We start from the raw sequence: 25,390 nt of genomic DNA, 5'->3' as shown, positions 1-25,390 counted from the left end.
ATAAAAAGGAAGAAAATCTTGTCATTAGCAACAACATGGATGGGTCTTGAGGGCATTATGCTATGTGAAATAAGTCAGACAAAGAAAGACAAATACCGTTTGATCACTGATACATGGAATCTTAAAAAACAAACAAACAAACAAAACAAGCTCATAGATACAGAGAACAGATTGGTGGTTGCCAAAGGTAGGGGTTGGGCAAAATAGATGAAGGAAGTCAAAAGGTACAATCTTCCAGTTATAAAACAGATAAATTCTGGGGATGTAATGTACAGCATGGTGACTACAGTTAATAATACTTTATTGTATATTTGAAAGTTGCTAAGAGAGCAGATCTTAAAAGCTCTCATCACAAGAAAAAAAAATTTGTGACTATGTGTGGTGATGGATGTAGACTTACTGTGGTGATCATTTTGCAATACATATACATCAAATCATTATGTTGTACACTTGAAACTATTATAATGTTTTATGTCAATTATATCTCAATAAAAAAAGAAAAACATTATATTCACATTAAAGATACAATTTCCTCCACTTTGTTTTCTATAAATTTATTCTTTATTGCATTTAAAAAAATTATTATTCTATGATATATTAGATAATTTTTCTTTAAAGGTAGTCCTTCACAGATAGTTTGAGAAGTACTAGTCTATATCCTTAGTACTAAAAATGTGGTCCTCAGAATCGCGGTATTGGCAAATTCTGGGAGATTGATGAAATGCAGAACCTCTCGGTGTATCTTTGACCTAAAGAATCAGAATCTGTATTTTGAGAAAATCTTCAGGAGATTCACACACAAACTAAAGTTTGAGAAAAACTAATCTATATTATCTTGTAAGTCATGGGGCCTAGTACATGGTAAAATAATATTAGCCCCCTATTATTTCTTCTACTACTACTAGCAACTCATCAAGTTCTAAAGAGCTCACATTTTTAAACCATGATTCCACTGTCCCATTCACATACTATACGCAATCAGGGAAAATTACATAAAAGAATGATAGAGTTACAACAGTACTCTGTGGCAAAAAAACCCTCAGATTTTACATATTTTAAAGCTTTTATGTCAACTTTATGTCAACAGATTGAGCATATAATAACTGCTCAACAAATATTTTTAAATATTTGCTGATATTTGTGAAATCAATTCAAATAAATCAAACCTAGAAACAATATAACTTTATTAAAACCCATGCACTAAGCAGCAATAACTAATTGCAAGAAGACGGTATACCAGCCAACGAGCAAAACAATGTTCTTACATTTAGTACAATAACATATTTTAAAATAATTTTAAAAATAACAGTCCCATATGTTAAATGTTCATTTTATAATATTAGGTGGGAAAAATAAGAGCAAAAATTAATCAGTATTTGGCATAATGTTTAACCTCTATAAAACTTATAGGAGAAAGACTGGAAAATTATAGTGTTAGGATTTTTTTCATTTTACTTGTCTATATTTTCTAAAATTTCTATGAAACTATTCATTGCTTTTCTAAAATACATATAGTTTCTAAGTTTTTCCCTTTAGCATGATTAAAGTAACATACTCTCATTGTAGAAAACTGGCAATGTCAGAAACAGCATCTTAAAGACTCCCATTTGACCTCAACTGAAATGCAAACATCAACATTTTGACACATTTTCTTCCAATTTTTAAATGTTTCCAAACTAGTTCAGACATACAAAAATGTATGTAATAAATAGCCAAGTATCTACAACTCAACAAGTAAAACATTGCCAATATAGTTTAAAACCCCTACGGAATTCTCTCCAATTTCCCTCAGAAGTTAACATTATCCTAAATTTGTTTTTTTTTAATCACTTTCATGCATTACTCAATACTTTTATTATTACATATGCATATTCCCTAACTAACGTATAACACCATTTTGCACGTTTTAAAATAGTATCATTGTTTTTTCTTTATTCACTTAACATTCAATACTTAACATGTTGAAAAAGTGTAGCACAGGTATACACAGCACTGCTATATAACATTCTGTTTATAAACATATCGCAATTTACCTATCCAGTCCCTTTCGATGACATCTAGCTTGCTTCTCATTTTTCCCTATTACAAACAAGGCTGCTATGAACATTTTAGTAATATGTCTCCTTGTACATATATGAGAATTTATGTGAAATTTTCTGTAGGGGTTAGGAGGTTAGGGGTTAGGAGGAGGTTATATTCCTATAACCTAGGAATTGCTAGGTTATAGAGTATGCACATCTTCAAATTTACTAGATATTGCCAAACTGTTCTCTAGAATAGAAATATACTATCATTTAGGGAAGAAGTCTCATATCTTACATTGAATCAGAAAGTTCTATACAGACAGCCCCAAACTTCTGAAAGAAAGCTTCCAAAGTCCACTTACAAGTTGTATGTAATTTGTGATGCACTTTCCAGACAGAAAAAGGCAAAGCAATCATGATTACATTTCTTTATTAGATCCCTTAATCCTTATGTAGCTATATTCTTATCTGAAATAATCTGGCCCAGGTCCACAGGCAGTCATTTGCCATAATTTTCAAGACACCTTTGTTCCATGAGTTAATCTTCACTAGGCTCCTTAGTTCATCTTAAGGTTCTATAATTAAAACTGCATCCATTACTCCAGGTGTTGATACAACAAAATTTGACAGAAGTATGATAATATTTTTAGTTTGTTGCCAGTGTCTTGTCTTGATGCCCAGTGTTACATAGGTTGTTACAGCCACAGCAACAGTGTTGGCTGATGCTGTTTTTTAGATGCTGACCCACGGACATAATAGTTAGTTCATAGTTCGGGATTAAACAGTACTGCATATCCTGGTAGGATCTATAGGATAATGCTTTTGGATTCTGTTGTCAGCCATGGTGATATTGAACATGAGCCATTTATACTACCTCTTCCTGCTCCTATGACTAAAGCCACCCATCTTTAAGGGAAAGCCCAAATTAAAAGTTTATTAGTGAAACAATGTTCTTTTGATAACTGGCACATATGGGTGCTGAACTCCTAGCCTGAATTTATTTCCCTCAAGGTGAAAGTAAATAAGCCAAAGTTGAAGGATCAGTGATTCTTTCCACAAATACACACCAAGTCTTCATTCAATCTATCTAATTTAAGGTTTTCTGTGTCAACATTAATAATAGCATCAGCATACATTTGATGATACTATTTGCCATAACTTGAGGGCTTTACTCATTTCAACCTCACAACCCCACAAACCCCATGAATCCTCACAATCCCTTTTAACTACTAGCCCATTCCATAAATAAGGGAACCAGCACAGAAAATTTACACAATTCACCTGATATCCAACAGTAAGTAGCAGGATGGAAATTTGAATCCAGGCAGTCTGACTCCAGAACCCACCATGCAATGCTCTCTCTCTAGTAATAACTGTTCCTCCCTAGAACTGCTGTGAACTGAATGGCTCAATGACAGGCTAGAGTCACACAAAATGAAAAGTATATTTGTTCAAACAGTAATTCACAGGTGATAAAAGGAATGAAGCCAAGAAAATGCAACAACAAAAAAATCTTTAAAACCACCCAATTCAGCAAATGGTGCTCGAAATAGTAGAGGCAGTCATGAGAACTTTTTGAAACTGTGGATTTTGACAGAGAAAAAGCAAACAAAATGGGAAATGGAAAATCTCCTTTGGTAAGTGAGTATCAAGTACAGACATTCATTCCTTCTGCAAAACATCCCCCTTGCCCAAGGTGAGAATAAACTAAAGCAACCTTCTGTGATGCTGAGATAGTTCCTGTAGAGAAGGCAAATAGAGGCCCCGACAAACCTAGAAACAAATTTCTATACCAGTAGGACTAGTAGTTGAGTGCCTCCATGAAAGATGCAGTTTATGATGACTTGGCAATTATAGTTAAGAATTAATATTCTTTATAATGAAATGGGGGGAAAAACTCTAGAGAAAGGCTATATAACTACATTCCAAAAACTAAAGGGGCATCTGAATGGCCTGGCTGTAATGCACTGAAAATTGCAAAATAATTTTATTCCCACAGAGATCAAAATCTTTAGGGTCACAGCCTAAAATCCAACTTCAACCTGAGGTTCAACCTCAGGCTCGACCAGAGAAACAGCGTCAGAGGAGACATTTAATCTTCCTTAGGGAATTAGTGATTTGTTCTGAAGCTACCCAGACATTGCAACTGAATGCAAAAGGACTTGTAAGAGATAGACTCATCATCCCCTTCAGTTCCTAGATCTCCAAAATCCAAGGTGGTCATCTGGCTAAAAGACTACAGGTACCACATGGATATTCCAACAAAGAAAGGGCAAAGAAAGAAATCTTCATATCTACTTAATACCAAAGGAAGTCAGCACCCGTATTTTCTGATACATACAGTTTAGTTTTTCTTGCAGAGTTCTTAGCAGCTAAAATGTTAGGACCTCCTTTGAAAAACAGAAAGGCATCACCATCGGATATGAGAGGTAGGTGTAACTACTGAGAGTATATCTGATATACAAAAACTTAACTTTTAAAGAAGACTTTTTAATGATAAATGGGCTTCTACTAAACATAGTCCTCTTAGCAGAGACTTCTATGTTAAATGAGTAGCTCAGTGAAAGAACTCATCAAGTTTTCCTTGGATTTTGAACAATTCCTCATTTTTAACTTTTATAATTTTTTAATTTGACAAAGAATTTAAAATATTTTTGAGAAGGCTTCTAATTTTTTTTTTTTAGTTTAAGAAAGCATTTTAAAATTGCATTTGTCTGTAAATATCCCACAACTGCAGCTTTAGAATCACTGTTTTCCATCAATATGTTATATTTTAAAGATATTTTTTAAAAACTTTTCTAGGTTAGCCTTTATTGCTATTCTAGATCAAAGGAATTAAATTCTAAATACATTATCCTCCCACTTTCACGACATTTTTGTAACTAAAGACCCATTACTCATTTCTGGTTGTTTGCCAGCCTCCTTTAAGTATCAGTAGGTGAAGCTATCTCTTATCTCCTATCTATCAGTTGCCTAACTAGGAAGGCCTCTGAGTAACTTCAACGTACTGCTAAGGAGCAACCCTTGAGGGGAGTACCCTTGAGGGGAGAATCATTCACCAGCTTGAGAAACACATACTAAATTTGAATATGGGTAAACTAACTTTTGAAAATCACTAAAGGTAGGACTTCTGTGGCTAGTCCTGTGTCCAGATATCATTAACTCATATCATATATATATTTACCTAACCGAATTATGTGAATCCATAAAAAGAAAGCAGAAAATTAATGTAAAAATAGTTCCAGCCCTCTACTAAAAAAGTATGCACCCTAGAGTGAGCATGAGAAGTGGAGGTGAATCTATTGTTTCTTCAGTTAGTACGGGTTTTTTTTTTTGTAAGGAAGAGCTGCCCTGAGCTAACATCTGTTGCCAATCTTATTCTTTTGGCTGAGGAAGATTGGCCCTGAGCTAACATCTGTGCCCATCCTCCTCTATTTTGTACATGGGGTGCCACCACAGCATGGTTTGATGAGCGGTGCATAGGTCTGCGCCTGGGATCCGAACCAGTGAACCCTGGGCCACCAAAGCGCAGCACGTGAACTTAACCACTAGGCCACCAAGCTGGCCCCAGTATGGGTTTTGAATGCTTCTCAGTGGAAGAATCTCACTCCATGACCAACCATGATTCTATTGCATAAAGACAGTATTCTTCATGTAACATGGTATTAAAACACAAACCAGCAACTTTGTCTAGTACACAATAGCTATCTGATCTATTATCGGAGGAAAACTCCACTCTGGTGTGTGTATATGTATTCTACTTATCTAGTTAAATGAAACTGACAAGCAAGTTTAAGTGGCATTACTTTATTAGAATACTTCTAGCTAACACACATAATTAAAAGTAAAAATAACAAGATAGTTATTTCCTTAAAAGTAAAATTATACCGTAATTCAAACATTTAGTCCAAATTGATACTGTCTTACTATATTTACACCTAATACAAATTTTTCAGATACTTACAAAAATATAAGATTAGTTAACTACATTTGCACATACCAAATGTTCAGATCCTTGCAAAAATAGAAGACCAGCATTCCTTTGATAATCAACAGTAACTCACAGTATACCAGTCTTTTTTTATATACCTCCTATGAGAGACTGGGAGATGTGCCACTTAAATATTAAGGCTAATAGTGCCACAAACTGAACTATCATCTACTTGATCAAATGTGAAAATTTCATCCATACCAATAACTAAAATCAATTTTCTCTTTTTTCTGCCTGTCTGCTTTGAGTTCTTATGTTTTCAGTGTGTACTATCAGTATCTAACCTAGATGCCATCAGATGTGTTTATCGACACTTCTGTGAGAGGATCTTCTCTTGTCTTTCCTCCTCTTTACTTTCTTCTCATTTTCCTCTTCCCTATAACCTATCTCTTTTCTCTTTCACCTGTCTTTTTATATCATTTTAATCTAGCTACTTATGAAATTAAAGAGATAAAAATGTGCATATGGAAGTGTGACAATGCATATGTAAACGTAAGTGCTACTGCCAATAATGGATCAAGCACCATGCTAGGTGCTAGGATACAAAGATGAATAAAACAATATTCCCCTTCAAGGACCTCACAGTTTGAAGAAAAGATAATATCTGAAAATATTTTAATAAACTGAGGTCTTCTGCATGAGGTCTGAACCTGAGGTATGTCACATTACAGCTTCCAAAGATCTAATTAGTATTATTAGATTCTCTATTAGTCTAAGGGGCAGGATGGCATGAACAGTGAAATTTTAAATGAAGCCCAAGCCAGTCTGCCAACTTCCAAGTTAAACTTCCTGCATTGGGTTTGAATAGTTTAGAAGATGGCAATACGAGCTCAGCTTCAAAAAAGAACATCAAAGCAGAACAAGCATTGCCAGGCACGCAGAAAAAACAGCATTAAGATTTGTTAAGAACGCCCTAAAGCAAACAAAACATGTTGATAACTAGAAAAAAAAAATGTAAATAAGCACATCTCTGGTGGCATCATAATCATCACAGCTAACTTCTATTGAGTGCCTATTATGTGCCAGCAGTGTGTTAAGAAGGGCTTTCATGTATTATATCAGTTAAGTTAAACTATATATAGATACCATATTTTCCCCATCTCATAGATGAGAAAATTGTGTCTTAAAGAATTTAAGTAACTTTCCCAAAGTCAGAGAGTGGTAGAGAACTGATTTAAACTTGGAACTATGACAGCAGATGACCTAATGTTAGCCATTAATTTTTTGATCTCCAGCACCGAGAAATTTGGCAATAGCGTAGACATTTAAATAGAGAATAATTTCCATTAGGCCCGCCATTTTCAAGGTCTCAGAAGCCCTTTGGTCTCAGGACCTCTTATACAGAAAATATTTTGTCTTAAGAAATATTGCGAACCCCAAAGAGCTTTTGTTTATGTGAGACATATCCATTGATATTTACCGTATTAGAAATTAAACCTGAGAAGTTTCAAAAACACAACAACTGCCAGAGCAAAGACATCATCATATATCATGTCGCATTTGGAAACTTCACAGTACACTCGGGAAAGAATAAGACTGAAATGGCAAATAACATTTTAGGAGTATCATGAAAATAGTTTTAACCTTGCAAAAACTCTAAAAGGGCCTCGGGGACACTGAGCGGTCCCTAGAACATACTAGGTAAACTGCTGGATTAAACTATTTACTATATTTTAAAATAAATCATGAATCCTCATTACCACTACCCTTGTCAGAATCTGGAAACTCTGGAAACCCTGGTTGAAAACTATTTATTTAAGACAGAGGTGTCATTTCAGAGATGAGGAAAAAAGATTCAGGGAAGTCAATGGGGCATGCCTAGCCTAAGATCACACAGCTAGTCGGTGGCAGATATCTAAGGTTACTATATTCAAGAACATATTTTTGGCTTCTGATTACAAAATAGCAGTAGACAAATATTCAGAGACACTTGGTAGTAAGGAAAGCAATTGTACAATAGCTAACAAGGTATCAAAATTCCAAGGATCTCTTGAATGAGCCAGTACTTGCAGTGTTGTGCAAGAAAAGCTAATAGTGTATGCTTCATTTCTCCAATCACTCATAATGTGCTGCTCTTAGAGCTGATCTGAATATACTAAACAACAGTTTTGAGACACTAGACATGGGCAGTGCAGGACAGTGATCCCTGAGAGAGGGGAAATAAAGTAAATCTTATGATTGCTGAGAGAGGGGCAGGGGACAGGGAAGGAAAGGGAGAGGGAGAACGAGATATCCCAACCTAGAACTCCACACCTAGTAAAAAAATAAAGAATATTTCAGACACACAGAAGATGAAAAACTTCATCAGCCCCAGATTTGCACAATGAAGAATGTTAAAGGAAGTCCTTCAGTCAGAAGGGAAATAATACCAGACAGAAATATGGATCTACTCAAAGAATTAAAGCACGTTCTCTGACTAAAATGGAATTAAATGAAATATCAATAATAAAAATATCTCTAGAGAATCCCCAAGTATTTCAAAATTAAACAATACACTTCTAAATAACCCATGGGTCAAGGAACAAATCAAGAGAAAAATTATAAAGCATTTTGAACGGAATGAAATGAAAACACAACATAGCAAAAATTGTGGGATGCAGGTAACACCATGGTCAGAGGAACATTTATAGTACTAAATACTTGTTAAAAAAGATGAAAGGTCTCAAATCAAACACCTCAACCTCCACCTTAAAAAACTAGAAAATAAAGAGCAAATTAAACTCAAAGTAAAGGTAAGAGTAGAAGTCAAACATACTGAAAACAGAAAACAATAGAGAAAACCCATGAAATCAAAAGCTAGATCTTTAAGAATGTAAAATATTAAGCCTCATAATTAACAAGACAGGAAACAACATATGTTGGAGAGGATGTGAAGAGAAGAGAACTCACATACACTGCTGGTGGGAGTGCAAATTGGTGCAGCCACTATGGAAAACAGTATGGAGATTCCTCAAAAAATCAAGGATAGAACTACCTTATGACCCAGCTATTCCACTGCTGGGTATTTCCAAAGAACTTGAAAACACAAGTACATAAAGATACACGCACCCCTGTGTTCATTGTAGCGTTATTCACAATAGCCAAGACTTGGAAGCAACCTAAGTGCCCATCAAGGGACGAATGGATAAAGAAGATGTGGTATATATACCAATGGAATACTACTCAGCCATAAGAAACGATGAAATCTAGCCATTTGCGATAACATGGATGGACATTGAGGGTATTATGCAAAGTGAAATAAGTCAGAGGGAGCAGGTCGAATACCGTATGATTTCCTTAAGTAGTAGATAATAACAACAATAAACAAACACATAGAGACAGAGATTGGATTGGTGGTTACCAGAGGGGAAGGGGTGAGGGAGGAGGCTGAAAGGGATAATTCAGCACATGTGTGTGGTGATGGGTTGTAATTAGTATTTGGGTGGTGAACATGATGTAATCTATGCAGAAATAGAAGTATAATGATGTACACCTGAAATTTATACAATGTTATAAACCAATGTTACTGCAATAAAAAAAAAAAAAAACCACAAAAGTCAAGGCCATAAAAAAAAAAGGTGGAGAAACTGTTCTAGATTAAAAGAAACTAAAGAGACATAAAGCCAAAAAAAAAAAAAAAATTAAGCCTCTAGCCATACTGATAAGGAAAAAGAGGAAACAATTCACCAATATCAGGAATGAGGTAGGGATTCTAACTACAGATCCTACAAATATTGTGTCAGGTAGACTCTAAGATGGACCTCAATGATCTCTCTTCTGGTATTCACACCCCTAGATAAACAATTCCTGTTGAGTGTGAGCTGGCCAGGTGACTTGCTTCTAACCAATAGAATACGGCAGAAGTGATGGACTGTCAATTAGGCTCCATAATATTGTATCTTCTATCTTGCTAGCAGACTCCCACCCTTGCTGGCTTTGATGAAGTGAGCTGCCATGATAGAAAGGGCCAGCTGGCAGGATACTGAGGCAGATTCCAGCCAACAGCTAACAGGGAACTGTGGCTCTCAGTTCAACAAACCAAAAGGAACTGAATCTTGCCAAAAAACTGATGAGCTTGGAAGCAGATCCCTCCCCAATCAGTCTTTCAGATGGGACCCTAGTTCTGGCAAATACCTTGCTTACAGCCTTGTAAGAGACCCTGAAGCAAAGGACCAAGCTAAGCTATGCCAAATTCCTCACCCACAGTTAACTATGAGACAATAAGTGTGTGTTATTTTAAGCCACTAAGTTTGTGGTAATTTATTAATGTAGCAAGAGATAACTAATATAAATACTTAAAAGATAACAAAGAGATATTATCAACAACTTTATGCCAATAAACTCAACTTAGATGAAATGAACAAATAGACGTATTTCTTAAAATATACGAACAGAGCTCACTCAAGAAAAAAATAAATAATCTGAATAGTCCTTTATCTACTAACAAAATTGAAATTGTAATTATAAGTCATACCCAAATGAAAATTCTAGGCCCATGTATCTTCACTGGTAAATTCTACCAAACATTTAAGGAGGACATAATACCAATTCTACACCAATTCCTCCAAAAAATTAAAGAGGAAGTAATACTTCTCAACTTGCTCTTGGAGGTCAGTATTACCATGATACAAAATTCTGACAAAGACAGTACAAGAAAAAAAATACTAATGATCAGAACTACTTAAATATAAAAATTCTTAATAATATTTTAGCAAATCCAATTCAACAATATATAAAAAGGACAATACATAATAATCCAGTGCTATTTATCTCAAGAATGCAAAGTTGGTCTAAAATTTAAAATAGCAATCAACATAATTCCCACAATAACACACTAAAAAGAAAAACCATATGACTATCTCAATACATGCAGAAAAAACATTTTATAAAATTCAACATTCATTTTTGATAAGTACTCTCAACAAATTAGAAATAAAAGGGAACTTCCTCTATCTAATAAATCACATCGATGAAACATATAGCTAACACCATACCTAATGGTGAAAGACATCATTTTCCCAACATCAAGAATAAGGCAAAGCTATCCACTCTTACCACTTCTATTCAACACTGTACAAGAAATCATAACCAATTCAATAAGGGGGAAAAATCCAGATTGGAAAGGAAAAAGTTAAACTCTCATTATTCACAGATGACTTAGTAACCAAACAGAAAATCCTCCAGTATGTACAAAAAAGCTACTACAGCTAGTGAGTTTAGCAAGGTACAAGACACAAGGTCAATATACAAAAACTTACTGTAGTTTTATATAAGACATAAATAACCAGAAACTGAAATTAAAAAAACATTTATAATAGCATTAAAAATTATTTAGTGATAGGGGCCGGCCCGGTGGCGCAAGCGGTTGGGTGCGCGCGCTCCGCTGCGGCGGCCCGGGGTTCGCTGGTTCGGATCCCGGGCGCGCACCGACGCACTGCTTGGCAGGCCATGCTGTGGCGGCGTCCCATATAAAGTGGAGGAAGATGGGCACAGACGTTAGCCCAGGGCCGTCTTCCTCAGCAAAAAAAGAGGAGGATTGGCGGATGTTAGCACAGGGCTGATCTCCTCACAAAAAAAAAAAAAAAAAAAAAAAAAAATTATTTAGTGATAAACTGCAAGAAAGATGTGCAAGATGTGTTCACTGAAAACCGTAAAACATCACTAAGAGAAGACTTAAAGAAGACTTAAATAGGGAGATAAATCATGTTCACGGATCAGAAGACTCCACATTGTTAAGATACCATTTCCCCTTAAACTGATCTACAGATTCAATACAGTCCCAACCAAAATCCCAGAAGACTCTGTAGAAACTGATATGCTGGTTTTAAATTTTTCAATTGATTTTCAACAGAGGTAACAAGGGAATTCAATGGGAAAAATGATAATCTAATGATAATACCGCCAACAAATGGTGCCAACAAAATTGGATAGCCTTATGCAAAAAAAAAAAATCAACTTGAATTCATATTTCACACCTTACCCAAAAATGAACTAGCAATAGATCACAGATCTAAATTAACAGTTAAATGCATAAGCTGTCTAATTTACTATTTCTTGAGACTGTTACTAGCAGTCAAACTCAATTCATAAGTAATACAGGAGGATTCCATGTGAGAAAAATATGTGACAAGTATATTCTATTCCTTTTTAAAGATTTATAATTTACAACATCAAAAACTGAGAAATCTAACACCAACAAAGAAGTCTGCTGAATTTTAACTCAGTAAATATACTGGCCCACAGAGCTCTGTATTTATATACTGTTTATTAATATCCTATTAAGCATAGTTTGAGAAACTATGATCTTGTTCAAAATTTTTGTTTTACGTGTTAGGAACTAATGTCCAGAATAAGTAACTCATTTGACCAAGTACACTTGCCTAAAGGAAAAGTCTCCAGGCTTAAGTCTTCTTTTCTTTGTATTACCAAACAGATTATCATTTTCACTTGGTATGCCCTGGAGGGTTCAGAACCAGGTATCACTTCTATTTCTGTGCTTCTACTCTCCCTGGGCCATCATTATTGTAACTTTTATCATTCTATAGTATAATAATCTGTTTTGCCCATGAGAATGAGCACTCCTTTTGCCCAGGGAATGTAGACTGATCATTCTGTTTTGCCCAACTAATTCTAGTGACTAGAAAATAGTGAAATCTCAATAAGTGCTTCATGAATGAGAAACATGGGAGAAAAAAAGGATTTCCATGTGAACAGTCCACAAACAAAGAAGTCCAAGAGAAGACTACAAGATTCCAAGTTGGGAAAAAAGATAGTGAGGAAAAGTGATCTAAGAAAGTAAGGTTAGTGGGAAATCAAGAATAATATTTACAGAGCAAGAACTCAGAAAAGTATAAACTCAATGAGATGTAATAGTATCACCAAGGCAGAGAAGATATTTGGTTCAAGACAGATGATACTTTATTGAATAATCACTAAATAATTTCCTATACTAAAAACTAGGAATATGGTCTGCTTCATGCAAAAAGTTGCACATTGATTATGATATAAAACCACATTAAAAATTATTTCATTTGATAGCAAAAAGGATTAAGCATCAGTTCAATATGTTGAAGGAAAACATCCCAAGTTTGTTATTCTCAGAATAAAAATGTTAGAATATATGACAACAAAAGTACATCACAAAAGGAACTAACATTAATTGATCATGCTAAGCCTCTGACATACATAAGCTCATTTAGGTCTCATCACTACTTTGTGAGATAGATATCCTTTCAAACAGATTTGAGGAACTGAAGTCTCTTCTTTTAGAATTTATATTCTGTCACAAGAATGTAGATTAAGAAGAATCTATATTCATAAGAATTTGGGTTGCCCAACTTTTTCCCCCATTAATCTCCAAATCCCAAGATCTGTAATGCAATGAACTTTTCCAATAGTTTCAATTTCGTAAACATAATTTCCTTTTCCTGATTTATAGAACCTCTTGGGGGGCATTTAAAAACTGTAACAGGTCCAGTGTTTTGTTCAGGACGTACTTCAGGAATTCAGAACAGCTACCTCTCTACAGAGCATCCAAGACTTGTAAAATTCCTAACACCGTTTTGTACCATAATGGATCTGTAACTTTTCATGAGACTGGATGTAAAAAGAGGAATACATAGACTACTTAATAAATTCCAGATATTGTGCTAAATACTTCATAAAATTTCCTGTATTTAATTCTCACACACATCTTATGAGATAAATCTCTCTGTATATGAGAAATCTGAGGCTCAGAAATTAAGTATCTTATCTTTTCCGAGGTCAAATATAGTGGTGAAACCAGGACGCAAACTTATCTGATTCATTCCATGGCTTATATTTTTTTACATATAAAATGTGAATAATATTTTTCTAAGAAATAATGATAGTATTATCATCTTACAACTTTTAGGGTATCTGTCTTTAAACTGTTTTGGGATCTCTTTTATACTTTGGCAAGTGTGACATGGTAGAAAAGGACAGTAATTTAGAGTCATACTGCCTAGTTACAAGTGTGACATGGTAGAAAAGGACAGTAATTTAGAGTCATACTGCCTAGTTACTAGTTTTGGCCATTTAATATCTGGTAAGTTATCTACCTTCTCTGAGCCTCAATTTCCTCACCGCTAAAATGGACAGGATTTTAAAAATGGCTTCTTAGTGAGCTGGTATGAAGCTTACAATAGGCAACGTGACAGATTTTAAACTATATTGTGACAAATGCTACTTATGATTATTTCTATTAATAAAAATAGGTTAAGTGGACCCAAAAATGTATTCCGCCTGAATCTACCGTCCAGTATATTCTCATGAATAAGAAATATCTAAATTTATAGAAAATAATAAAAAGACTGTCAGAGAGTAAGACCTCAACAATTATAAAAAGGGACATAAGAGAGATTCAAAGGTTAATATGTTTGGACTTCCACTTGTTAACTTTAAAGACTGACCAATAAGAAGATTAAAAAAAGAACTATAAAGATCAATCCTGATAAAGATGTTATTTCATAGGCATACAAAGTTAAGTGAAACTCAACAATGAGGTGAGAAACTGACATAAAGGCTCTTTCTGAAAGATCTATGTTAGAGCATCTCAACAGGCATTGTCCCTGAAAGAATGGCTAGACTGAAAAAACAGAAGGTTTGACTGGCTTAAAATGGAATAGTGGACAATCTGATAGCTATGTGATTTCTTTATTTTAAATATCTTTTGGCAAGAGATTTAACCAAACTTTTTTCTTATACAAGAACATTAAGATTAAAATTTATAGGCAGATACTGTTTTGAATGCAACCAAGAGTAACAAACATTTTCTCTCATGGATTTATTTAAACCTCACTTTAAAATACACCCTTTTCTTACCCACTGTTTTCTTCACATTCAGAACATTCAGAAGGAGCAGTTACATAACAAAACAGAGATTAATGGGAACACAGATGCAATATATAGAAAACACTTACTTTAATTCTCTGTCCCTCCTGTCTTTCTTTGCTATTTAATTGCTTCATCTCGTGTTTTGTACCTGAGATCAAGAGGCATAAAATACTATTTCAAAATTTGTGTGTCCTTTCTAATTATTGCATTTGAACTCCTAGTAGCTATAAAACCTACATCATTTTCCCCTTCAAAAATAAATACAATAGCAAACGATACACAATCTAGAAAAAATATCTACCCTAAAGGAGAAAGTAACACTAAACTTTATTACCCATCAATGCTGACAAATGGGGGACAATAAGTAAAAACTATTTTATTTATTTTTTATTCACACAACTAGATTTCCCATTTATAAGGGAAATTATTTATCAAAATCAAACAATCTGGTAGCTGTATAACACAACCACAGCTAACTTGTCAAAGCCAAAATAAAACACGTGGAGTCTGAGTCATCATTCTGTGGGGAGAGTGAGTCTATAAGTGAGTCTCCATGATTTTTTATCTTCCTCAGTCACCAAGTGTGCCAGTTTTTTTTTTTTCCTTTGCAGCATCTCTCCTCTTTCCATTATTTTGTGATCTTGATTGATCCTATCATCCTAATCTAAGTCTTACTTCATCACAAGTGAGCCTGTGTAGTAATACCTTACCAGATCATCCCACTTTTTGTCACTCTTTTGCTTTGGATCCATCCTTCATACTACAATATATTGATCTTTATAAAATCATTCCCTATGTAAAAGTCTGTTTTTAATTGGCTTTCTAGTCCCTAAAAGATAGACTATATTTCTTCTACAGAAAGATTACCTGCCTTATTGCTCTATATACCTACAAAGCAAGCTGTTTACTATTTACTGAATTTTGTGATGTTGGGGCCTCTGTACTTGTGGGTCCCATCATTCCACACTTCCAGAAAGTTGTCTTCCTTTCAGCCTTATTCATACAAATACCGTCTGTCCTATAATATTCTACTCAAACACTTCCTCTTCTAGTAAGTCTTTCCTGACCACCCAAAGTAATCTCTCCTTCTCCTGTAATCCCACGGTAACGAATGAAATTATTTTGGTAATTAATTATTTGCTGCCTAATTATAGCTTCTCTATTGCTGCCTTAAAAAGAGTTCAAGTTTTATAATGTGTTTAACTCTGAAGGTAAATGTGATTTGTATTTCTAACCATATTCCCCAAACTCTAAGATATATATTTATTCACTTTTGAAATTTCAGAAACTGACTGCATTCACAAATCTCAGCATCTTAAACTGGGGGACCACAGTAAGCACAAGTTCCTTAAAAGCAGGCAGACAACATTATCCTTATTTACAAGGGTGGCTCTCATGCCACTGTGCTCTGCTGGAAGACAAAAACAACAGGCTCTCTCTACCCCTAGATATTGCCAAGGCCCCTACTGTCAAATGTAAATGAACTACACACCAGATTCTCCCAAAACTCTGCCAGTATAACCCTTCCTAGGGTCAGAACAACCTCTGTGTATTTTTATAGATAGCATGTGAAGGGAACTAAGGGTCTATTATCCCATCTCCAACTTGCTATCCATCAAACTACAGAGTGGCTCTTAGCCAAGCTCTTCCACATGAATGAGGAGACACTGAATACCTGCAAAGAATGGAGAGAGCACTAAGCGAAATTAAAGATCTCTTTAGGCACATCTGGCAGAAATGGCCCAGCAGTTGCTACAGAAGTAACATTAAACTCAACCAGATAACCTCATAGACTCCTTTTAGTTTCTATAAAATCTGAAAGCTATATGTTTACTGTAGTTGAATTTTTATTTATTTCTGTTTCCCTTATCCCAAGTACCTGATCTATGGCTTGGGGTATGACTCTTAGCAGGCTAGAGCAATTCCTGAATCCTTGTACCTTCAATTTTCATTTTCTTTTCTACCTGACCTGGTCTATCAGGCTGCCATCCATGTGTATTCCTAACAACTGGTCTAAGAAATGACCACTGGTAGGGCATTTTAAATAAACCGACCCTTCATGTCCTTTCATTGGGACAGGTAGCAGAAATCATAGTATGTATTAAAATGAAAGACCTCAAAACACACCTACTATATATCCCTTAATAAAAAGTCCCTGAAATTATTTTGTACGGAGTCATATACAGCAGCTAAACCAAGTATTTTAAAGCAAACTCATCACCACATAACTGGTTTTCCCCTTCTCCACTAATAGGCCGAAGTCCAGAACTTTAGTAAAGTAGTTATTATTAGTACCCACCCTTCTTCTACCAGTAAAAAAAGGAAAAGAAAAAAATTGAGGCAAAGAGAAGTACTGTGCCCACAGTCATACAGGTAAGAAGCAGTAGTGCCAGAAATAGAACCCAGACAACCTGATATCAAAACTCTATGCTATTGTGCCTCACAATACACTATACTTGCTAGGCAAATTTTTTTATCATATCATGCCCCATGTCCTCTTTTGGGATATGAATTGCAATTCTCTTCTCTTTTCATCTTTTTCCTCTCTCTTCTCCCATTCCTTCAGTATACGGAAGAAAATTTAAGATAGTTCTTTTAAGTTGAGAAATACTAAGGGTTAATAAGGGGGGTTAAAATACTAGCACAGAATTCAGAACATCTGAGTTCTAGGCCAGAGTCTGCCATTAACTAGGCAAATTGTCTAGCCAAATCTCATGTGTATTTTGTATCAACAGCAAACATTTCAACCTAGCCAAATCCCAAACTCTCTAAGTCTTAGTTTCTTCATCTATGAAATAAAAAGACTGGACATAGGGCCGTCCCCGTGGCTTAGCGGTTGGGTACGCGAGCTCCGCTGCTGGCAGCCCGGGTTCAGGTCCCGGGCGTGCACCGACGCACCACTTCTCTAGCCATGCCGGGGCCACGTCCCACATGCAGCGGCTGGAGGGATGTGCAGCTATGACATACGGCTATCTACTGGGGCTTTGGGGGAAAAAATAAATAAATAAAATTATAAAAAAAAAAAAAAAAGACTGGACATAAATAACTAACATATCTCACAGTTTTGAAAATTCTATAATACTATAAAATGGGGAGGGAAGAAGAGCAACATGGAAATGATTGTTTCAATCTGCAAACCATATTATAAAGAGAAGGGAAAATTATGGTGGAAATTTAGCAATTCGAAAAAGTAGGCACTCAAACTCTACTCAATTGAACATTGCTTCTTTTCTAAAAGTAACTACTATAATAGATTATATGTAACATGAAAAATATTCATGATTAAAATGCCAACTCCTGGTCACTGATGGGGCCTATAAATATAATTTCTATTAGTGGTTACCTACCAGTGAACTCATTTACCTTTTAAATTAAGGAATGAAAAACTCTGTATCTTAGGAAAGAACGTCAGCAAGAAGACTTCTCTGTCCTGTGAACCCCACCACAACCCCTAGCGCAGGGTGCAAACCCCAATGGTACTTCAGCACTTTGAGCTTGGCCTATGTTGGGGGGCAGAGAGAAGAGGGCAGGAAAACCAAGATGGCATGGCCCCTTGGAATTTCCATGAACTAACATGATCAAACAACATTTCGGAAACAGAATTTGTATATCAGGAAATATAACCATGAAAATGCACAAGGAAATATTAGATATTTGGAAATAATAATAATAGTAGTGGTAATAATAGTAATAGCAGCTTTCATTCTACCAATAAATGAAATGAAATACTTCATAGCTATTATTACATTTCATCTTTACCAAAACTCTATGATATACGTAAAATTATCATAATTTTAGAAATGAGAAATCTGAGGCACAAAGAGGTTAAGTAACTTTTCCAGGGTCATAAAGTACAACTCTCCAGAGGCTGTGATGATCTTAAATAAAATGTTTCACTAAGCAGTGTCATCAACTAGGACAGTAATTGCTAAGCACAGAAAAAAGGCCCATTACCATTAATACCACCACCATCTACTTCGAGCTTTGCCATCTTAAATCAACTTTGATTTTTTTCGACCTTCAATCTCCAAACACAATTAATCCAATAAATTCATGATTCTTCCCCAATTTGACTATATTCAGCAAACACGTATAAAGCATCCCTTATGTATAAAGCATTGTACTAGACAGACTAAAACTTTCATATCCAAGTTTGTCAGAAGACTTCTGCTTTTCTAAGAAAAAAATAGACAAATGAAGGGAAAAGGAAATCGATTTCACGTCCTTTACAAATCTAAAAGAAGTAAAGGTATACTAAACATGACTGAACCAGCAAATAATTTTTATTCACGATACTTAGAATGCAGCACATTTGCAAATGTACTCATCCATTTAAATTTGTTTGTTACATATAGATCTAGCTGATGAATTCTGATATACATAGGATTAAAGCCAAGACTTACATAGCACTGACTATGTACCAGACACTGATCTAAGCACTTTACACATATTACCTCACTTAATCCTCACAACAACCTTATAAAGTAGTTATTATTATCCCCATTTCACAGACGAGTAAACTGAGGTACAGTGAATTTAAGTAACTTGTCCAGAATCACACAGGTAGTAAGTGGCAGAGCTAGGATTCATACTCAGGCAGTCTGGCTCCAGAGTCTGTGCTCTTAACTGCTGCCTTCTAAAGAGGAAAAAAAAATCTGAAACTAAAATAAATCATTAACACTGTAGTAAATAAAAAAATCATAATATTCTCTGGTCTTTATGCCTGGTACAATGTCAAATATAGAAAACATTTGTTAGCAAGAAAGGATAAAAAATAAGAGAGTGGGGACAAACTCATTAACTATACTTCTTGCCCATATCTAAACTGAGATTTTAATTGCTCCTTTCAGTCTCTGAAAAGGTGCTTTAACCTCAATCACCACTTTCACATATTTTTAAAAACAGAAGTGCTATTCACATCACACTAACGCTTTTATTTGTTCATGGTTGTGTTTTTATTTTGCACAGGACTCGAACAAAGTTAAAGAGGTCTGAGGTACACGCCACAAATCTGTGTTACTTCCCTCTGTCTCAAACATGTTCTGTCTCAGCTCCACATTTCCTAAGAATGCTGACCATGTCTACTATTTCTTCTATAACTGCTATTAGGTATAGTGTTTATTTCTGTGTCTGCCTAACAAAAACTCTGCACTGAATGACGTGCTGTAGGTAGGTCTGATAACCAGAAATTCAACCAACCACCTGTATACCGTGAGGCTACTTTTCTGGTGGATTTGGGAAAAACACGGCAGACATACCAGACAGGAGCTCTGCTGGAATGACTTTTCCTACTTCTGAGAGGACGGGTATAAGACTAACACAACAATGAGAAGTTTGTGGCCTCTTAACCACACAACTCTAGTGGAGCTCACTTATGCAACAAAGTTACTAGAGCAGAATGGTATTTTTGTTAGAATTACATTTAAAGTCAAAAAGTGTACATAGCAAAAAGTCCCTTCAACACCTGTTAAATAAATATTAAGTTCAACCTACATGACCTTGTAGAGCCAATCTTGTACAGTAAAATGTATAGTAATATACAGTATTAAACAGAGTTCATGTGCCAAATATGGTTTCACAGTACTGCAAAAATTATTCTTTCTCCCTCATAGTTTTGAGTGGGGGTAGAGAGAGAGGAGAACAGCAACTCAGATAATTGAATCCATCTAAATTAAAAGCATATGTTTTATAACTTCACCAAACTACTCATTTTGCAGTTCTTAAATATCTTCTATTGTGGCCTACAGAGTGTTTTCAAACTTTAAAAAAAGTAAAATAAGTGCGGCCGGCCCGGTGGCAGACTGGTTAATTTCGCACACCCTGTTTTGGTGGCCCAGGGTTTGCAGTTTTGGATCCTGGGCGCGTACCTATGCACTGCTCATCGGGCCATGCTGTGGCAGCGTCCCATATACAAAATGGAGAGAGATGGGCAAAGATGTTAGTTCAGGGCTCATCTTCCTCAGCAAAAAGAGGACTGGCAACAGCTGTAGCCCATGGCCAATCTTCCTCACCAAAAAAAAAGAATAAAAGTAAAATAAGGGGTTGGCCCTGTGGCCCAGTGGTTAAGTTCAGTGTGCTCCGCTTCAGCAGCCCAGTTCGGTTCCCTGGTGTGGACCTACACCACTCACTGGCAGCCACGCTGTGGCAACGACCCATATACAAAATAGAGGAAGACTGGCATAGATGTTAGCTCAGGGCGAATCTTCCTGAGCAAAAAAAAAGAGTAAAATAAAAAATTTGTCTATCAGTAACATAAAATCAAATTATTTTTTAAATAAGGCAACTTGCTGTGGTGAAAATTTTAAATATGGTAAAGTCTAAACAAATTTCATTCACATAATTTCTACAAATGTACTTGCAATTTCATTAAAGTTTAAATTGACTTTTTAATAATTTTATTAACAATGTGTCAAAATTGGTTTTTAGCCAACGTCAATATTTTTTTCTGAATTTAAAAAACTCAACATACTAAAATACTCAGGAGAATGAAGTACTTTGGTCAACTAAGATTCTTATTAACAAAATTATAACCAACTATACTTATGATTATGAAAAAAATGGTCAAGATGGTGAGCAGTGTTTAATGATAAAACCCAAAAAGCTGACAATCTTCCTATAAAGGAATGTTGAGGGCAGCTTCAAAGATAACCATAAATGTCTTTCCGTGGTGAGAAGAGTTCAGGGGAGAAATAAATGGTCTGAAACCATAAATAAAACATAACTTAACTAGCTCACTAAACCATTTTAGGTTCAAAACTATGACTATGATAGGAGAAGGAAAGTTAGTAGAAGAGTAGATTTCAATGGGAACAAAAATAAAGAAGGATAGCATTCAATTACCACTCTATCTGATCTCTCAGTAGACAGGTAGGACTATATATACATATATGTATTGATGGTTGTATGCTAGACTGGGAATATCTAGAGATTCATCTAGGTTTTTTAAATAGAAAACTAGTTTAGTATAAAATCAATTTAACTTTTCACTGCACATAATATACACTCAAAAAAATAAATTAAGAGTAAAAAAATAGAACTTCACCTTTGACCTAGACATCAAATAGAAAAAGAAAAGCAAGATTTGCTTTGAAGTCCACCTCTAGAGGCAAACTCAATTTCAGGATCCTGAAATATGCAAATATTTGGATACATTATTATGTTCTCTTCTCCTAAAATCCTATTTAGTATTCGAGAAAAAAAAATTAAAAGCTTGAAAGGGAAGTAAATATCAGATACAAAGGCATCATTTAACACATTTTAAGAAATAACATGTTATCACATAGTAACTCAAGCCTCTGAAAGAAAACAATACAATAGTAATCAATAGTATTGTGTTCTCCACTGTATAAAATCCCCACTTCAAAATCTAAACAGGAAATCTATCTTTCTATTCACAATATTATTCAAAGAATCAAAAACTTTCAAGGGTAGAAGGAAATTTAGACATCAACCAGTTTAACCATCCCCAAGATAAAATGATGTGTCCAACATTAAATGGCAAGTTCCTAGCCGAGGTGATAGGAAACCTAAGTCTTGTGATACCCAGGACAGTGCTCTTTACACTACACTTCTCAGCACTGATTCCTGAAAGGAAGCACTAAAACTCATGTTTAACAGCCTCTCTATATCTTTTTGGCTTCCACATGACTATCCCAGTTCTTTCCAAAGTATTTAAAATAAATTAAACATAGGCTACAGCCAAATATAATAGCAAAACCACATATTTTAATAAGTATTTTAACTCAGCATTTTTCAATGCAAAACAGTGAAACGCATATGCAGACTATGAACTCCAATCACATATTTTCCTTCCACTTAAGTGAATTTGCTTCTAGAGTTAAGTACCCATAAATTTTATGCTTGTCTATCTTCTCTTGGTTAATTTTGAGAGAAATAAATAGTTCATTATTCATTCAAAGTACAACCTTTTGGAAAAGGTATCTTTTAACCTCACCAAGTTACTGGGAGTCTCAGAGCAGAGTGGTTAATTTTATTGCCAATTCTTTGGTCTAATTTTCAATTTCTCAGTCTCATTTTTTAAAGTTTTTGGGGATTTGTTGTTTGTTTATTGCTGGAAAAAGCTCTAACCTTTTGACCCTTCAGAGTGTAGAACATTAAAGCTTGGTCTTATTTTCTCTTAACTGCCAACCAAGAAATGTCATCTGTTATGTCTGTTTTGATATGCTTCCAAGAGACAGGGCTATAGAGTCTCTGATATAAACGGTTGATGACTACTAGAGCAAAAACGGGAGAGAAGAGACTGGAAGCTGGTACTTTGAAAGCCAGTGCCGTCTCTCAAAGCAAATAAACAATACACGAAGAAAAATGGCCATGTATGGAGAATACTTAGTGAGGTATTCCAAGCTCTTCCAACTTTAGAAAAGAGTATTATAGGTAGTCTAGTTGTAGAAATAATACCAAGAATATTTCCTTCATTGTAGGAGATAAACTCCCAAAGTATGACAATGGAAAGAATGAAATCTGTTATGAAGGTATTGGGTATTCTACTATATTCCCATGAAAATAAGTTCATCTTCATTTCTCTTAAGAAATAGAGTTCATATATGAAAGAACTTACTTATTCTGCCAAATTTTCTTTACAGTTTTAATCAAAGGTTGATGAGCAAACTTACTCTAGATGAGTCATAAGAGGGGCTTGGTTGACCACTTGTTCCCCAAGATGTTGTACTTCCACGTTCATCCATACCTAAGGAAAGAAAAAAGTGAAAACTGTAAATCCAAAGGGATACTATGATGGATTTTTTTTGTATGGTATAGGAGAGAGTACAATTCAACGAGTGGTATTTACATTTATGTGGAACTGGCTGTATATCAATTCTTGTCTCAGAAACCTGTAGAAAATAAGTTACTTCAGAATAACTGCCTCACTGCTCTATACAATGCCCTATATACACTGCAGAATTTCAGAACCAAAATATGTCTTTGGAGACTTTAGAATAGGACATAATCTAGGGCTCTCCATCTCTGTCCCCATCTATTGCTACTTCTAAGAGTAGATGAACCCCCCAACTTTCTACAGTTTAGTACTGTCTACATGAAAATATGAAGAATTCAACCATTATAGATAAGCCTTAGAAAATGAAGCGAGTCAAACTGCTCAAGTTAACAAAACTGGTTTCTATCAGAGCATTGATTAGATATTCTTAACTGAAGACATCAAACTATATCAAACCGTATCAAATCAATGTTAGTTATATCAAAACTAATCAAAAAGACATGACAACTCATTCTAGTAAGACCTCCCCTAAAACCTGATTCCAAATGAGTAGATCCACTCTTATGAAAACTGCAAAGGAAAACTCAAAGTGAGAAAGGATCAGTAACCATTAACAACAGTTACTCCTTGTGCTCCTTAATGTACCTTCTGAAGCTTTGGCTCCAGTATTTTCACCTTCTAATCAATCTCCAGAAAAAGTTGAAAGAGTTGGAGAGCTCTCAATCCAGCCATTTCTCCCTTTCCTGTTTTGAGGACTAGCCTTTTTCATCCTCGACTCCTAACAGGGTACACTTTCCCAACCCCTTCTCAGCTTCTTTCTATGATGAAAAACACACAGTTGAATTTTTTTGTTTCATTCTTGCATGAGAAAACTCTAGATGTTACGAAGACAACGTTCAGCTAAATTAAGATCTCATTTTCTTCAAAAAAATTTCTTGAAGTCCTCTGTGATTTAGATGGGAATGTGGTCTGAAATAAGTTAAATGCCACAAATTCTCTAGTAACTAGCCACGATTCCCAAGGCTCTTTCATAGAGACAGAATTGCCAATTGAAGGGATAGATGACAAAAAGCAAGGAAAGTGGGGGCCGGCCTGGTACGCATAGTGGTTAAGTTCACGTGATCCACTTGGGCGACTCAGGGTTCACTGGTTCGGATCCTGGGCAAGGACTTACACACCGCTCATCAAGCCATGCATGCTAAGGCGGCATCCCACACAGAAGAACTAGAAGGATGTACAACTAGGATATATAACTATGTACTGGGGCTTTGGGGAGAAAAGAGGAAAAAAAGAGAAAGATTTAGCAACAAATGTTAGCCCAGGGCCGATATTCCTCAAAAAGAAAAAAGCCACAAAAAGGGAGTCAGGGTTCCCAAAGCAGAATCTACTAATTATTAACTCAGTTAGTAGGAACCTAACTTATTCTTTTTATGAATCTATATTTCCTATATCAAGTGATTAATGTACATTTTTTAAAGTTTTTAAAAACAGTGTAGAGAAAAGATGGGTACCTACTACAGACAATACTCCAGGCACAATTTCAAGTGAAACAGAAGCTTTGAAAACACAGAGATTATGTGTAAAAATACACAGTGTTTTGTTCATTCTTGGAGAATTCTTATTAAAATTCTAGATTTAAGAAAGATTCTACAAGTTTGGGGAGTTTCATGTAAAAACATACTTTGTTATCATCTCTCCAGTATCATCTGTGGGTTATTTTCCAAGCATTTTCTTTGCAATCAACACTGTAGAATAGCACATAGGATTCCTATGAGATCCAATCCAAGACAAAGGCTACTATTA

The 25,390-nt window shown here is 35.2% G+C and overlaps 1 protein-coding gene across 14 annotated transcripts in view; it reads right to left on the bottom strand.

Annotated features, from left to right (window-relative positions):
- The window catches only part of TCF12 (transcription factor 12), a 362,989-nt gene that overhangs the window by 191,372 nt on the left and 146,227 nt on the right, over nt 1–25,390 (bottom strand). For 10 of the 14 annotated variants that reach the window (XM_058541659.1, XM_058541657.1, XM_058541661.1 and 7 more), the window contains one exon: nt 23,484–23,557. In XM_058541659.1, coding sequence (XP_058397642.1) covers nt 23,484–23,557 — 74 coding nt within the window. Of the gene's footprint in view, nt 1–14,936; nt 14,999–21,892; nt 21,970–23,483; nt 23,558–24,232; nt 24,293–25,390 lie in introns of those variants that run through there. The other 4 variants (XM_058541667.1, XM_058541668.1, XM_058541670.1 and 1 more) reach the window with 4 other exon arrangements.

This window comes from Diceros bicornis, chromosome 5 (assembly GCF_020826845.1).
Source record: "Diceros bicornis minor isolate mBicDic1 chromosome 5, mDicBic1.mat.cur, whole genome shotgun sequence".
Lineage (NCBI taxonomy): Eukaryota > Metazoa > Chordata > Mammalia > Perissodactyla > Rhinocerotidae > Diceros > Diceros bicornis.
This window is presented reverse-complemented; position numbering and strand designations above follow the sequence as displayed.